The sequence below is a fragment of the Palaemon carinicauda genome, chromosome 16 (assembly GCF_036898095.1).
Source record: "Palaemon carinicauda isolate YSFRI2023 chromosome 16, ASM3689809v2, whole genome shotgun sequence".
Lineage (NCBI taxonomy): Eukaryota > Metazoa > Arthropoda > Malacostraca > Decapoda > Palaemonidae > Palaemon > Palaemon carinicauda.
In genome coordinates, this window is record NC_090740.1 from 67,387,958 (window position 1) to 67,405,457 (window position 17,500).

The 17,500-nt window shown below is 43.6% G+C and overlaps 1 protein-coding gene across 2 annotated transcripts in view; it reads left to right on the plus strand.

Moving 5' to 3' along the window:
- The window catches only part of LOC137655755 (neurotrypsin-like), a 67,592-nt gene extending 66,095 nt beyond the window's left edge, over positions 1 to 1,497 (plus strand). For both annotated transcript variants that reach the window (XM_068389836.1, XM_068389837.1), the window contains 2 exons: positions 137 to 242; positions 629 to 1,497. In XM_068389836.1, the coding sequence (XP_068245937.1) occupies positions 137 to 242; positions 629 to 964 (442 nt within the window). In that variant the 3' untranslated portion in view covers positions 965 to 1,497. The remainder of the gene's footprint in view (positions 1 to 136; positions 243 to 628) is intronic.
- The last annotated feature ends 16,003 nt before the right edge of the window (positions 1,498 to 17,500 follow it).

The window sequence follows — 17,500 nt, forward strand, 5'->3', positions numbered from 1 at the left end:
GGGTGTGATTCGCCTTTATCAGTAGGGAGCTGCCAAAATTGAAGACATTTAGCTGATTATACAGCAAAGTTCAAAGCATTGCATGACATTAGTTTCTTCTTTTAAACAATGTTTATTTTTCTTTTTTTTTACAAAGATTTGACGGTCGTGTGAAGCCGGTCTGTTTACCAAAATTAGGAGAAACATACGAACATCTAGAATCCTGCTACGTGACTGGCTGGGGACTTTTGTTATCTGCACCAGTAAGTTCCATGATATAAAGGACTCATAAAAGCATTAGTCAGGAAATAGGATAGTGTATCAGTATTAGTATTTTGATATAATAATTTCAAATACATTTTACAAAAATATCATTGTGGATTTTTTCTTCAAAGATCATATCCTTATATAATTTTTCCCATCTTGCTTTTAATTTGCAATATTCTTTTGCAACCTGGGGATTTACTCATTCTTTTCTTACCTTTTTATAGAGTTCACAGTTATCACTTTTACATCAATATACTCATGCAAACTCATTTAATTGTTTTATACACAAATACACGTTTTCTAATTTCGAAGCATCCTCATATACACACAAAGCAGCGAGGTCTCCTGTATTCCTTGGACATAACAATTTTAATCCTCATAGGGTCTTCGTCGAAATTCTTCCGTCCCAAGAACAGCAGAAGCAGACTTCGTACCAGATAACGTCTGCGAAGGACGTTATGGCACAAGAAGATTTTCTTCCTCCAACGTATGCTTTGGGAAAGCAGATTTCATTAACCCTTGCTCAGGTGACTCTGGAGGACCACTGACCTGCAAAGACCAGCAGGGGCGCCACGTCCTGTACGGAATCGTCAGCGTTGGGAAAGATTGTCTCCCTGATGATATCTTTCCCAATATTTATACACGGATGACGAAGTATCTTCGGTGGATCCAAGAAACCATCTTCAAGGACCTTCGACTGTCTTATCCTTCCTGGTAAAATAACCCCCATTCAAGAAAGGAATTTCCTTATGGTTGTCTAGCAGCTTCCTTAAGAATTTTGCTTATATTATTATTATTATTATTATTATTATTATTATTATTATTATTAATTTTAAAATTATTATTATCATTATTATTATTATTATTCTTATTATTATTATTATTATTATTATTATTGTTTAAGCACTATAGCTTGAAAAGCAGAATGCTATAAACCCAAGGGCCTCAACAGGGAAAATTAGCTCAGCAATGTTTCTATTATTATTATTATTATTTTTATTATTATTATTATTATTATTATTATTATTATTCTGTCAAAGACAATGTCTGTCTGAGTTTCATTGATTTTGTACCCTGTTTTCTCAATGGCTCTGATTATCTTCTTTTCAGAATTACTGCATTCCGCCAGTACTTGAGCAAAAGTCATCCTTCATGGTGGACAGTCAAATTAAGGAATAAGTCATAACTCAAGGTTTTAATGAAAGTTTATAAGTTAGGTAAAATTTACAATATTGGTAAAAAAAAAATAAAGTAAGCAGCTACACATTTTTAGAGTGTCGTTTCCCTTCCTCAGGTTGGGATAGAATGGTGAAATTGATGTCAGCTACATCCTTAAATATGGTAATTCTGGCTTAAGTGGGGAGATGATGAATTTACATTGGCCGCCTAAGTCACCATGGCGGAGCGAATAGTGACGTGAGCTAATTCTCATTGGTTAAGCTGCTCGGCAAGAGTGGCTGTAGTTCACTCATAGGTGATGAGTCACCATCTTGCTCTGTGACTGCTGGGCTCTGATTGGTGGAAGCGCTTGGTGACAGGGTATCCACAATAGGCAGGCTGTCCGGATACTAATCAGAGCTCTTTTGATTGGATATGTCTTGATCGGTAAAGTTTTCTTGATTGGAGATGTCATGGTTAGTGGGGTTCCTTCTAGGGATGTTGTACCTAGGTCAGGAGGGGAGAAGGAACATTTCCTGGGTAGTATTAAGCAATAGTTTTCCTTGCTGTATGAGGAGAGCTTCAAGTATTCTAAGCCTCCTGCTGTCTAGAGCACAGCCATTGATCTTGGTGTTCTTGATGATCTTCTTACGATTAATGTTTTTGTTGTGAATGTGGAGGGCACGAGCTCTTATGGCGCCTTACTGGACGTGACAGGATAGTCTCTTTGACAGAAGCATAGTGGTCACTCCTATGTAACGTCCAGAGCATCCTGGAACAGGGCATAAGTAGGAATAGACCTCGATGGACTGTCTAAAGAAGTCTTGTGTCGGCGGGGCTGGATTATTTCTCATGATGAAGGACCTCGTCTTGCTGGTTTGACAGTAAATCGTGCGCTTGACCTTCGTGTTCTCATCTACTGGGGAAACGTGGCTCTTAATGATGTCTCTCATGGCTTTTCATCCTTTTGGTAGTCATTGTGCATAAACCCTTTGAGGTTGATGGTGGTGGTGATGTTCTCTGTCGTGTTTTCATTCGAAAACCATGTGTCCATGGCTAGTTTGATCTCAATGCTTACTTGTTTGTTAGAGTAGCTATTGTTCACCAGGAACTGGATGATGCGGTAGAGTTCTTGGTGATGTCAGCCCAAGAGGAGCAATGAGAGAATTCCCTGCAGACGTAGGCTTTGATGGTAGAGGTCTTGTACCTGCCAGAGCATTCACTGTTTCTATTTAAGTATAAGCTGACGTTGGTGGGCTTAGTTTCAAATCGGTAAGGTTTGGAGAGATGAGGAGAGCCAAGATGGACAGCCGTCCATTGTTGCTATGATCCACTGCAAACCTCAGGGTACTTCACTCCTCAAACGTCCTGCGGAGAGTTTCGATGTCCTGGATTATAGGGACCATGACGAAAGTATCGTCTATTCGTCTCATGTATACCTCCGGTCGATATATCCGTGAGAAAACCCTCTCCTCGACGACTCCATATAAAATATGGAGAAGAGCACACCAAGAGGGGAGTTATTATTATTATCATTATTATTATTATTATTATTATTATTATTATTATTATTATTATTACTATGATTATTATTAATAGCTAAGCTACAACCCTAGTTAGAAAAACAGGATGCTATTAATTAGTGTATATATTCTTCAGTCTTTTATTCCTCTATAAAACACAGGTTTATTACACTTCAAGGTTTTAAAGGTTTATAGGTCATTCATGAGTGGTGGAGGCAAGGGGCAAGAGAATGCTCAAACCCCTCTCCATCAAGGTAAGACTAGGGAGGACCAGGCAATGACTGCTGATGACTCATCAAGTAGGCCTATATGCTCCCCTAAGTCCTCCATCCCTAGCTCACAAGGATGGCGAGGTTGCAGATGCTACTTGAAACTAAAGAGCTTGAGCAGGTATCGCACTCCCGTTTAACAGTTTACCAGGGAAGGACGTTTCCAATAGACTTCCACAACGCTTAGAATTGATTTTGTCTTGATACAATATCTTATATAAACTGCCAGTGAAACGAGAATTTTTCTTTTCTCAAACGATAACTTCTCCTAAAGCTAGTTTATATTCCATTAAGATTTCATACTTATCCAGCGTTAAAGACGGTCTGTTCATTAAAGGAAAGGAGATGTGGAAAACGATAAATAAAGCCCTGTTTTGTATATTTTGATTCATTACCTTTGAAAATGTAATGCCAATTTCACCTTGGTATTCCTATGAGCGTCCTTTAGTACACACACTTACACTATATATATATATATATATATATATATATATATATATATATATATATATATATATATATATATATATACATACACACACATATATATATATATAAATATATATATATATATATATATATATATATATATATATATATATATATATATATATATATATATATATATATATATATATATATACATATATATATATATATATATATATATATATATATATATATATATATATATATATATATATATATATATATATATATGTATAATATATATATATATATGTATATATATTATATAAATATATATATATATATATATATATATATATATATTTCTACACACATATATATAAATATATATATATATATATATATATATATATATATATATATATATATATATAAGCTCAAAATAGAGACGACTGGCGAAATCTAACCGCGTCCCTTCGCGTCAATAGGCGTAGGAGAAGATGATGATATAAAAACTTCTCTGTTTACGGCTCATTTTTTTTACCCACATATACACTGAATAGTCTGGCCTATTCGATACATTTCTTGCCAAATAATTCTCCTATGCGCAAAGGGTTAACTACAGCATTTTAATAGTTCAGTGGCTACTTTCCTTTTGGTAATGGTAGAAGACTCTCTTTAGCTATGGTAAGTAACTCTTCTAGGAGAAGGATACTCCAAAATCAAACTATTGTTCTTTATTCTTGGGTAGTGCCATAGGAATGAAAATATGGGAATATCATTAATATTATAGTTTTCTGATCCCCAATGGCTTTCAAGTGAGTAATGGCAATAAAGGTTGTTGATGGTACTATTTCGATGCCTTGCTGACCTTGACATGGGCGATGGCTGATATCCCCATCGTCTTGTGTTTAAACAGAAGAAAGAAGAAAGAATGAACTCCCTCCTCAGTTATCCAAGCTTCAGAATTTCAAATTTGCAACGAATGTTTTGTATGTGAATAGGTTGACATATTTGACAGATCAATTCCCAGCGGTGTTACTGATCTTCATTTTTCATTTTTCATTAATTTTCTATATAAAGTTTATTTGCTATTCGCTTACATCATTTCGTCACCGGGCTACTTTCCCTGTTGGAGCCCTTAGGCTTGTAGCATTCTGCTTTTCCAACCAGGGTTATAGTTTGACTAATAATAATAATAATAATAATAATATTGTAGTTAATCATGTAGCCTTCAAATATTGCATTTAGTCTTATCACTGCTAATAATAATGATAATAATAATAATAATAGTAATAATAATAATAATAATAATAATATTTTCCAACCTAGACGATAAGCATAAGGTTATCTTGGCATTGATTCCATCACTTTTATAATGGAATGCATATTCGCAAGCTGCAGGGAATAAAGTGGTATTTGATGATAGTTGACAATGCTATTTGTATAAAGTCCAGGATATTGTCTGTTTTTTAAATTTTTTTTTCTGATATATTGAATATTGATAAGATGTCGAAGTAAGATAAATCATGAAGTAGAACTCGTCAAAAAAGCTTTTTGGAAACTATACCATTTTTTTTTTTATTATTATTATTAAATCCGCGGGTTTATATTTATTTCGGTGCTGCTTTTGACAATGTTGAACATGAGGCCTATATTTTCAAACTTGAACCAATGTAAGGCGGTATTATTATTGAACTTCAAAATAATAGATTGTAAAATGTAGTCGACAGAATGGTGTGTAAAACAATAAATTTTTAGTGCCCCTGACGGTGATGTTGTCTTCCCTTTACCTTTTATAATATATACTGTACATGGTATATGTTTTGGCCTTGAAAGCTAACTAGTTCTATATGCAGATGATTTTATTCCTAATGCCTTGATCACTGTTATGTGTTTTGTACTCTAATACTATATGTGCTACAGGTATAAAAAGTAATGTTGCACAGTATTGCTATATTTACTCAAAAGAATCCAAAATAGTAAACATATAGAATATTCAATAAATATGGAAACCCAAACTTACACCAATTCGGTTTACATATTACCAGGTTCTTTAACAGTTTTTCAAGGATTCTTTTCTGCTCGTTTCATTCAATAAATCGAGAAATTGCGTTGTGTTTTAATTATTATTTGACCAGGAATAAAAACATTCATATTTATTACTAACCTTGAATATTCATTGTAAAATTTCCAATCCGGCAACCCGAAGTATAGTCCTATTTTACAAATGTCTGCTAGTAACGATATCTAACGTGCATGCATATGCCCTTTAATATCACTAACATGAAACACTTATAAAATTTTGACTTAGCTTAAATCCATGATGGTAAAAACTCTCTTGGTGGTGTGTTAATTTTCCCCCTTCCCTTGAGATACCGCAGGGTAACAAAGACCCTATTCGTCACACTCCTGAGCCGGTACTAACTCGTTCTGAGTTATATTACTCAAAGACGACTGAAGATCAATGCATGCGCGACCCGCATTCGCCAAAACAAACTTTAACAACTCGTTAACGATTGCTTAGTCAAACAACTATTGAATATATTTTACCTTTCAAAAAACTTCGACCAGAAAGAAATAGTATATTATTACAAACAATTCAATACAACAATTATAATTTTTTACGCATCTCACATTGCAAAATGTTCATAATATTTCCCTTACAAAATAAAAGATAAATGACTGCTTACTGGTCTTTATAAATACACTATCGTGATTCCATCTTAAGTCACGATAATTGTATTGATAGAACATGTTTCAACATAGTTCATAAGTGTAGTAGCGTATGTTATGAAGGATTTAATCATTAATTAATTTTCCTAAAGTTAGGATGTGATTGTTATTACTTTTGTATTGCAATAGCATTCAATCTTTTTGAGAGCGATGCTCATTTTTTATGTATGTTTGTGTACAAGTGTTGTTTACATATTCTCACTGGAGAGTCACAAGTTGTTTTACAAGTGGAGAGTAGAGCTGTAACGTAGACCTTAAACGTATTGTAAGGACACCACTCCCTTCGTCGTCCAGAAAATCAACAAACTGTTTATTTATTTGAATTCTCCATTCGCCACACCGTGGTTTCCCATGTATATGTATTCCGCTCTATCAGAGCTACATTTTGAAATATGTATTATTTCATTACATGTTTCTGTTAACTCATAATTCGTATATTTGTAAGTGTAAGAAAACACATATATTTTGGCGGGCAATTCAATCTGATTTGGCCCCAGCGCCATCCTACCTTTCCGTCCGCACCTTGTAATATACTCCCACGCACATTTGAATAAAGTATCAGTTGATCTTGGTGACGCTTGTCTCACTGTCCTTACAACTGGTGACCCCGGAGTTGAAAGTAGCATCAGCGGTTTTGGCTTTGCCATTAATGGACTTATTTCGGCCGTGCTACCTTCTCTATACTCCGTTACCTTAGGCGTGAGCCTGCCTTTGGTTCTCCCACACTTCGGTGCATGTAAGGCAGTAGGATGAGCTTAACCGACATATCAACTTCTCACCTCTTCGCCGACTCGTCGTCTGGCCACGATGCAGGAAGCAACACACCCATCGCACCCAACGGCCTCGCCTCCACGCCCAAAGTCAAACTGCCGCCCTTTTCTCAACACAACACCGCTTCCTGGTTCCTGAGAGCAGACGTACTCTTCCGTGTCGCTAGACTCAGCGACTCCTGTGCCAAGGCTGACATCGTTCTCACCTCCATACCTGAAGAGGTATTCGACAAGATTTCCCCGTGGCTCGACGCCCAGGCCGTCCAAGTTTCATACGACGAGCTGAGAACGAAACTGATCGGTATCTACTCCCTCTCCGTCTCAGCAAGGGCACAGAAAGTCCTGGACCTTGCCGGCAAGCCCATGGGTGACACCTCTCCTGTCGAGGCGTGGGACGAGTTAACCGGCCTGCTTAGGCTCCCCGCAACAGACAGCAACGGCCGACGACGTGAGATTAGCTTATCTCGCGGGATCTTTCTTCGACGCCTACCACAGGACGTAAGGGCCCGATTGACAGACGCCGACACGCTCCCGATGAACGAACTCCTGTCGAAGGCTCAGAAGCTCCACGAGGCCTCCAAAGAATCTCGCCTCGGGGCATCATCATCAACACCGCCTTCGTTCTCCTCCTTCAGCAGCTGCTCTTCCATAGACTCCTCGGCAACGGCCCCTGAGGACGACGAGATCAACGTTCTATCAAGAAAGAAACCGCCGCAACCAACACGACCGAACCCTAGGACTAACCCAGCATGGTGCTTCTACCACCAACAGTTCGGCAACGACGCCAAGAAATGTAGAGCACCATGCAGTTTCCCTAGAAGACGACGCCAGAAGCATCCACCTGCCACCATCGCAGCCACAGGTAACCAAAACAAGAATGGTTTCTATATCCTCGATACCATTTCCAACCGTAGACTCATGGTAGACACCGGCGCAATGCAGTCAACGTTCCCACCTTCCAAGTACGACCTAGACTGTGGTCCCGACAAAAACGCTCCCTCACTCATCGCCGCCAACGGATCTCCCATACGGTGCTATGGGATTAGGACCCTCAAGATATCTATCATGGGCCGTTCGTATTCTTGGCCCTTCGCCATCGCTGACGTCAATCGCCCCCTCCTCGGTGCGGATTTCCTCGCCCACCACGGACTCCTCGTCGATGTCGCTAGCAAACGTCTCATCGACACACAGGAACCTGCCAGTCCCGCGCCCTAGAACACGGCCCTGCAACAATGTCCGTATCCGCCGTAACGACGCACCCCTACGCCGACCTCCTACAATAATTTCCCGAGGTTTTCAAGCCCGAGCTCCGACACTCGCCAGGTTCCCCGTCCAAGCACGAGATCTACCACCACATCACAACGACAGGACCTCCTACTCACGCCAAATTCCGCCGCCTCCCGTCCCAGAAACTGAAGGATGCCAAACGCGCCTTTGAGGACATGGAACGCATGGGTATCTGTAGGAAAGCATCGAGCCCCTGGGCATCGCCCCTACACATGGTAAAAAAGCCGGACGGGTCCTGGAGACCTTGCGGCGACTACAGGCGCCTCAACCTCATCACAACGCCCGATCACTACCCACTGCCCAACATGCAGGACCTAACGAACGCGTTGCACAGCGCGAAGTATTTTACCAAGATGGACCTCCTCAAGTCTTACTTCCAGGTCCCTGTATTTCCGGAAGACATCCCGAAAACTGCCATTGTAAAGCCGTTTGGATCCTACACCTTCGCATACTCAACCTTCGGTCTACGCAACGCCGGGGCGACCTTCCAACGACTAATGGATAGCATTCTGGGTGACCTACCTTTCTGCGTCTGCTACGTCGACGACGTCCTGATATTCTCGAAAACTAAGGAGGAACACCGGAGGCACGTCCGCACCGTCCTCAAACGCCTACAGGAGAACGGCCTGGTCGTACGTTTCGACAAGTGCACGTTCGGTGCGGAAGGAGTGGATTTCCTTGGTCACCGCGTATCCTCGTGTGGGGTAAAACCCATGACAACCAAGGTCGACGCCATCAGAAAGTTCCCGATACCTACGACCATCCGCCAACTTCAGGAGTTCCTGGGGATGGTCAATTACTACAGGGGCTTCATCCCCAACATCGCACAAACCCTGTCACCCCTCGACAACGTCCTGAAAGGAAAAGCGAAAAGACTCGAATGGGGTTTGCCCCAGCAACAGGCATTCGCCCGGACGAAGGATGCCCTCGCGAATGCCACCACCCTGGCTCATTTCGACGACAACGCGCCCCTGCGACTAACGACCGAAGCCAGCAACGTCGCCTGTGGGGCTGTGCTGGAGCAACTCGTCGATGGTTCTCCTCGACCGCTGGCATTCTTCAGCAAGAAATTGATACCCGCCGAAACAAGATACAGAACCTTCGATAGGGAACTCCTCGCCGTCTACCTAGCCGTCCGCCACTTCAGGCACATCTTGGAGGGCACTCCCTTCACAATCGCGACGGACCATCAACCCCTCGTACACGCTTTCACGAAATCGACAGACGCATGGTCCTCCCGAGAACAACGTCATCTCGCAACAATCGCCGAATTCGGGTGCACCATACGTTACGTCCCAGGAAAGAAAGACCCAGTCGCGGACGCCCTTTCAAGGATTGAAATTGACGCAATCCACCTGGGAATCGACTACGCCAATCTCGCAACCGAACAACGCACCGACCGAGAAGGACAGGATCACCTGACGGGGCCATCCGTGCTCAAGATAAGTGCGATTCCCCCTCGGACCAGCACGAGTAACTATTCTTTGCGACACCAGCACCGGCCGCCCACGTCCCTGGATACCAGCCTCCTGCAGAAGGAAAATAGTCGATATCATCCACGGACTTTCACACCCCTCAGGACGCACCACCGCTCACCTTCTGTCTGAAAAGTTCGTCTGGCCAGGGATCAAAAAGGACGCCCGGGAATGGGCGAAGTCATGCATCAACTGCCAATCAAGCAAAGTCAGCCGTCACACCGAATCGGGGGTAGGCGATTTTCCCCAGCCAAAAAGACACACACATACACATCGACGTCGTTGGACCATTGCCCCCTTCTGGATCTGCTCGCTACCTGCTTACGATCATCGATCGCTCCACGAGGTGGTTGGAGGCATCGCCGATGACCGAAGCTACGACTCAAGCATGCGCTGAAGCCCTCCTGTCAAGCTGGGTGAGCAGGTTTGGCGTTCCTGACGACATCACTCAGACAGAGGCCCCGCTTTCCTCTCTGAAATATGGCTCGCTTTGGCAAACCTGATGGGGACGACGCTCCACAGCACCACGGCATACAATCCCGCGGCAAACGGCATGGTCGAAAGAACTCACCGCGCCCTCAAGGCGTCCCTGATGGTGAGCTGCACCGACGGGGACTGGAAATCACAACATCCTTGGGTACTCCTCGGCCTTCGCACCACCCCTCGCGCAGACGGCGAACCTTCGCCCGCCGAAAAGGTTTACGGGGAGGCGCTCGCAGTTCCTGGCGAATTCTTTCCCTCATCAACCGACGACACGCAGCTGGATCATCTAAGGGACATCGCCAGGAAGTTCAGGCTATGTCTCAAAACTTACCAGGACAGAACCAAGCACTTCAAGCCAAAAAACCTGGATGACTGCGGGTACGTTTTCGTCTGTGTCGACGCTCATCGACAACCACTAACTAGACCTTATCGAGGCCCCTACCGGGTAATTAAGAAGACAACGAAAGCCTTCCTTCTCGACGTCCATGGCCAAGAGGACTGGGTCTCAATAGACCGCGTGAAACCAGTGTTTCTTGAAGGAAGCGACACCGCCTCCGCCGGACCTGGCAGATCCAGAGTGCCACCTCAAAACAAGGCGCCCAACAAAAGAAAAATCTTCAAACGACGACAAGAGGAAGAGATCCTTACGCCGACCGCCGACGCGCCCCTCCGTTCAAAAACAAGAGGAACCCTCCGACGCCCGAAAAGATACGAAGATTGATCATCAGCCCTCTACGCCGCCCGATGTCTTGGGGGGGGGAGTACTTGTAAGGACACCGCTCCCTTCGTCGTCCAGAAAATCAACAAACTGTTTATTTATTTGAATTCTCCATTCGCCACACCGTGGTTTCCCATGTATATGTATTCCGCTCTATCAGAGCTACATTTTGACATATGTATTATTTCATTACATGTTTCTGTTAACTCATAATTCGTATATTTGTAAGTGTAAGAAAACACATATATTTTGGCGGGCAATTCAACCTGATTTGGCGCCAGCTCCATCCTACCTTTCCGTCCGCACCTTGTAATATATTCCCACGCACATTTGAATAAAGTATCAGTTGATCTTGGTGACGCTTGTCTCACTGTCCTTACAGTATTTTAGTAAGAAGTCTCTGATTATATCCCACCAATACGAGTCGACGAAGATAATGGGATAGGAATATTCTCATCTAACTACTGTCTTATTATTCCAGGTATGTATGAAGGGGCCATCCCATTTTGGTAACTAATACCATACTCAACAATCACATCTTATGAGTGATATAATATGCAAGAGGTTGCAGTGATTAAAAGACAGGACTTGATGGCTTGGGTGCTAGGTAGAGACTGCCCTTTATTCATAGCTACATGGGACTACATGATACCACATCCCCCTTATCACATACAAAGAATTGATTACACATAATAACTAATCTGGCATATAAGTATAAAGAGATAAACGATGAAAGTTCCATATTCAAACGTATTCCATTGTTTTCATCCCTTCACAATAAACATGCATAGTACAATTTGTGATTGTGGATAGTAATATAAACATAATAGCTATTATCTTTGCAGACTTTGGTCCGAATAGTGTTGGTTACAGTAGGGCAGTCATAAATATGAAAATAAATGGCAAATTATAATTTTTTTTTTTTTTTTGATGCAAAGAACAACACCCAAAATATATTAAAACAAAATGGAAACCTGATACACATGTAACGACAGTGTTCGAAATGGAGCCTGTGCTCTAGTCCAAGACTCGTAAATTTTCAAATAAAATTGATAACTTCTCTTGAGTTTCAAACTCTGGTAACGACCTCTCAGAATTTTCGGTCATGAAACGAGGGGGGGGGGAGTTGTATATTATTATTTAACTTGACACTTTATGGGAATTTACGGTATGTGACCGCATTACTTTCAATATATCTGGATGGGGTCTGTAGTGTTATCACTAGTTGCGGGTCTTTGGTGGGTTATTTCAGTCTCACTAGGTGGCGGCAGCGATATATCAGCGGGTCGTGGTGGAGGCTGTGCTGATGATGTTGGAGCCTGCTGCCGGGTGTTGGACGGTTCTGTCCCGGGTGTTGGACGGTTCTGTCCCGGGTGTTGGACGGTTCTGTGTTTGTCGCGAGCGGTGTCGGACGGATGTGGGACCGGTTCCTCCTGAGGCACCATCCGTTTTGGGCTTCCACAATGTATGATTGGGGTTCTTCTGACTTACGTACCACTCTGCCTGGCACCCATGTGTGGCAGGCCTTGTCGAATATTCGGACTGGTTGTTCGGGTTGGAGGTCTGTGAAGTGCCGTTGTGTCCGATTTGGTCTTAGGCAGTCATGGAGGTGGTTGCGGGTCATGATGTGTGCGAGATGTGGTTCGTATCGGCCTGGTAGGTCAGTGGTCACATTGCGACCAAACATGAGCTCTGCGGGGCTGGTTGTCTTATTGTCGATCGGGGTGGCCCGTAAGTGGAGTAATGCAGTATGCATATCACCGCCTGTCTCAAGGCATTTTTTGATAATCGCCTTGCATGTTCCAACTGCACGCTCCGCGAAGCCATTGGACTGAGGGTAATGTGGGCTTGATGTGATGTGCTCAATACCCCAGGCTTTTGTGAAGTCCCTCATGGCTGCTCCCGTGTATTGAGGTCCGTTGTCTGAGACCAGGGTTTTGGGGCATCCGAACAGCGAACACAGGAATTTGAGGTGGTTGGCCACACTTTCAGATGACAGGTTTTTTAGTTCGGTGACTATCGGGAATTTTGTGAAAAAATCAGTTGTGATCAGATATGTCTTGTGGCCAATTTGGAAGATGTCCGAAGCGACTTTGAACCAGGGCATTGGGGGAATGTCATGATGCATGGTTTCACTAGGACTTTGCTGGGGCTGGTACTTCTGGCATATGTCACATTCCCTGACCTTGTCCTCTATATCCTTTGCAATGTTGGGCCAGAATACACACTCCCGTGCCAGGGCTTGTGTTTTTGTGATCCCTTGGTGGGACCGGTGGAGCTGGTCCAGTATCCGGCCTCTGACCTCTTTGGGGATGATAACTTGTCGCCCTTTGAATATGACTCCGTCTTCCACGGCAAGGCATTCTCTGTATGAGAAAAACTGGCGGATATCGGGGTGACAGCCTTTTACTGAGGTTGGCCAACCCTTGATGATAGTATGCTTGAGAGTGCGCAGCACTGGGTCGGTGTCAGACCTATGGCGGACCTCTTCCAAAATCTGGGGACCAAATTTTATGAGTGCAACTGATATCACGTCGATGACATCTAGTTCCAGTCCGTCCACTCGTGTATCCAAAGGGATTTCCTTGTCATTTTGTGGGTTAGGAAGGCGTGATAGGGCGTCGTAGAGTACAAGGGTTCGTCGTTCCTTGTACTTGACCCTCATGTCATACCCCTGCAGTTTCAAGAAGAGACGTTGTAGTCTAGGTGGGGCACTGATCAGTGGCTTCTCCCAGATATTAACGAGGGGTTTGTGGTCAGTGACAGCTTCGAAGTCTCTTCCGTATAGGTAGGTATGAAATCGTTGCACGCCGTGTACTAGTCCAAGGGCCTCTCGCTCGATATTGCTGTAATTTGCCTGCGTTGGTGTCAGGGCTTTGCTGGCGAAGGCTATTACCTTCCCGTCTTGGATGAGGGCCGCCCCGAGGCCTTTTTGCGATGCATCGACTTCAAGAGTCACGGGTTGAGTTGGGTCATAGTAAGACAGCGTGCTTGATGGCGCTATTTGGCGTTTCAGGTGTTGATAGGTGGATTCATGGTCTTCTTCCCATTGGAAGGGCACATCTTCCTTGACCAGATCTCGAAGTCTTTGTGACTGAGCTGAGTAATGTGGTACATAGGGGCTGAGGTAAGTCATTACTCCCAGGAATCTCTGTAGTTCCTCTTTATTGGAGGGTGACGGCATGTTATGCAGGTCGTGTACCTTTGACGGGTCTGGCATCATGCCCTTGCTGGTATAGCGTGTTCCGAAAAACTCGATTTCTGGTTTTGAAATGGAGCATTTTTTCGAGTTTAGGCTGAGTCCGTGTTGGGCTGCACGCTGCATGAACCCCATCAGGTTTTTGTCGTGTTCCGACTGGTCTTTCCCACATATTGCCACGTCATCAGCGATGCCAACAACACCTGGGAGATTCTCGATGATGAAGTCCATCCTGGCTTGAAATATGTCCTGGCTTACATTCAGCCCGAATGGTAGCCTTGTCCAACAATACCGGCCGTGTGGTGTTCGGAACGTTGTCAGTAGTTGTGAGTCCTCGTGTAGCAGTATACTCCAGTAGCCTGCTTTGGCGTCTAGCTTGGAGAACACTTTCGCTTTGGAGAATACCGTGTTGATCTCTTCTAGAGTGGGAATCTTGTGGGGACATCTTTTGAGGTTTTGGTTGAGCCGCTTGGGGTCCAGGCAGATCCGTAGGCTTCCATCGGGTTTTGTGACATACACAAGGCTGCTACACCAGTCTGTGTGTTCCGTTACGCGTCTGATAACCCCCTCTTTCTCCATAGTGTCAAGCTCGGACTTGATGCGGGGCTTCAGGTGGATATTCACTTTACGGGGTGGATCACAGAAAGGTATCGCGTCATCCTTGAGGTGGAGCATCGCGGGCTCTTTTAGTTTGCCGATACAGTCAAACTGTGCTGGGAATTGCGCTTTTAGTTGTTCGACTGACCTAATAGGGCCTTGTTGGCTTGGTTGCTCAGGTATTCCAGTAACGTCGTTGACATAGATATCCACAATACCGAGTTTTTGGCATGAGGGAAGGCCAAGTATGGCTGGACCAGACACATCGACCACGAAGAACTTTTCTTGCGAGAATGCTGGGTTGCTGAGTTTGCGGACGCTGAGCATTAGTGACCTTAGGCAGGGAATATTGTCGCCACTGTATGATGTTAGTCTTACTGACGGTTCTGGGGATAGTATGAGGCTGGTGGGTGCATCACCAAACATTTGCTTGTATGTCCACAAGGGCAGCGTATTGCCACTGTAACCTATTTCGATTTTGAGTTTCAGGGGCCCATAGGCTGGGGGGTTTTCATGCTTGACCATGAGCTTTGAGAATGCTTCTCGTTTCGGTGCCACTCCTATGTCGGATATCGTTATCATGTTGAAGTTTGGCATATAATCTGTTTCTTCATCAAGATTAGCGTTTTCATTGACCATGACTTCGTGTTGCCTGTGGTTAGGAGCCCGATTCGGCCGTCGGTAGGAACGCCCTCTTGTCTTGCTCTGACGTTGTGTCTGCTGCATGTTGTCTCCTGGCATTGTTCTGCCTCCGTCAGTTTTGCGGCACATCTTTTTCCAGTGCCCCTTGATGCCACAACCACTGCATCTGTCATTGTAAGCGGGGCATGACCTTATGGGATGGCTAAGCCCACAGTTCCAGCAGGGGTTGTCCGTGGTTTGTAGTTTGTTCTGTGGCTCGTTGCTTTCCCTTCGAATTGCATCCACGTTGGTATGGCTTGTACTTGTGTTCTCAGAGCTCATCTGTATGGAGCGTAATGAAGCCGTGGAGGCCGCAATGGCCTCGTATTCCCGACCTCTCTCTAGAACGTTGCTCACAGCATAGCCCTTCGGTTTAGTTAGGAGTTCTTTCCGAAATTCTTCGAATTGTGTTCGTAGTATGGTCATTTCGATAAGTCGTTCGTTGAGTTCTCTGTCTTCAAACTCGCACTTTGTCGCTTTTTCACGGAGTCTGGCCAGGAATTGACTGATTGTTTCAGCAGGTTTCTGTTTGGTATTTGCAAATTCGAGGCGGTGAACTCGGAAATTTATTTTGACCGTTGCATCAACCTCACTTTCAATAAGCCTCCATATGTTCTGCGGCACACGTTGCTCCTGTTCAGTGAGGCCGCTCGCCAAGATACGCCTTATGCCCTCATCACCGAGGGCAATTTTAATTTTAGTTGCTTGCTTGCCCGGGTCTGTGATTTCCTGGTCTTCGAGGTATAAGTTCATGCGCGCCTTGAATGCACGAAACGACTCGGCCAGGGGCTGGTGAGCCCAGTCCATACTTGGGCATTTAGGCTGGGCCATGATTGGATTTGGTTTCGAGAGGGTGTTACACAATAGATAGATAGTGATTGGATTAATAACACAGTTTATGGTTCACAAAGAGAGACATATAATAAGAGTATGGAAATCACTACAAAAATTTGTCACTGGTAATCGGCACGGTTTTCAGTTTTGTTTACACTGCTGAATGTATGTCGTTGTTTGGCTCATTTTGTGAAGTAGTTCGCGGATAACAATGGCCAAAATACTTGTAAGTAATCTATTCATAACTTTCTTCACTATTCTCACTGTAATCACGGGCCACTAATGTCCATTCTATGCCATATCCTGACGATATAAGTTATGTACGGTTGTTATCAGGGCCGGTATGACAGTCTTTGTCCGGTTACCGTTGGGTGAAAATGGCGTCGTCTGCGGCCGCTGGTAATAAACTCGGGCTGATTATGAGTCCTCTTCTCAGTTATAACGGACAGGAGAGGTATGTAAAGTGTCTCTATGGTCCGGGTTTGTTGATGGAATGGCGTGGGGTGCGTTACCACGCTGCCATCATGATATGATATGCAAGAGGTTGCAGTGATTAAAAGACAGGACTTGACGGCTTGGGTACTGGGTACAGACTGCCCTTTATTCATAGCTACATGGGACTACATGATACCACAATGAGGTTATTGAACCTCATATTAGGAGAGAGATATAGGTAAAATTAGTGAGTAGTTTTAATTATGTGTGCTGTGGTTAAATTATAACCAAGCTCACCGCATGAAAGCTTATAGGTCCAGGATATTAAATCCTCCCAGCTCAGATCATTACATCGACAAATGTCTTTTGAACTTTATGAAGTATATATAAATTCTAGGTATGCTTCTAGATTTAAGCTTTCTTTTAAGAAATATCTTCATTTTTCTCTTTCGCATGAGTGGAATTCAGCTCCTAGACATTGCATTATTATAAGTCATGTTTAAAATTCCACTTTATTAATTTAGTTTTAACAATGCATGGGCGAGAAAAACGGTCAATCACATACGTGACGAAATGATATAAAATGACGAAGGCTATAGACACGGACAGCTGTCGATACCAGATGTCGAAAAAAAAAAGAAAAAAATATGGTGGAAAATA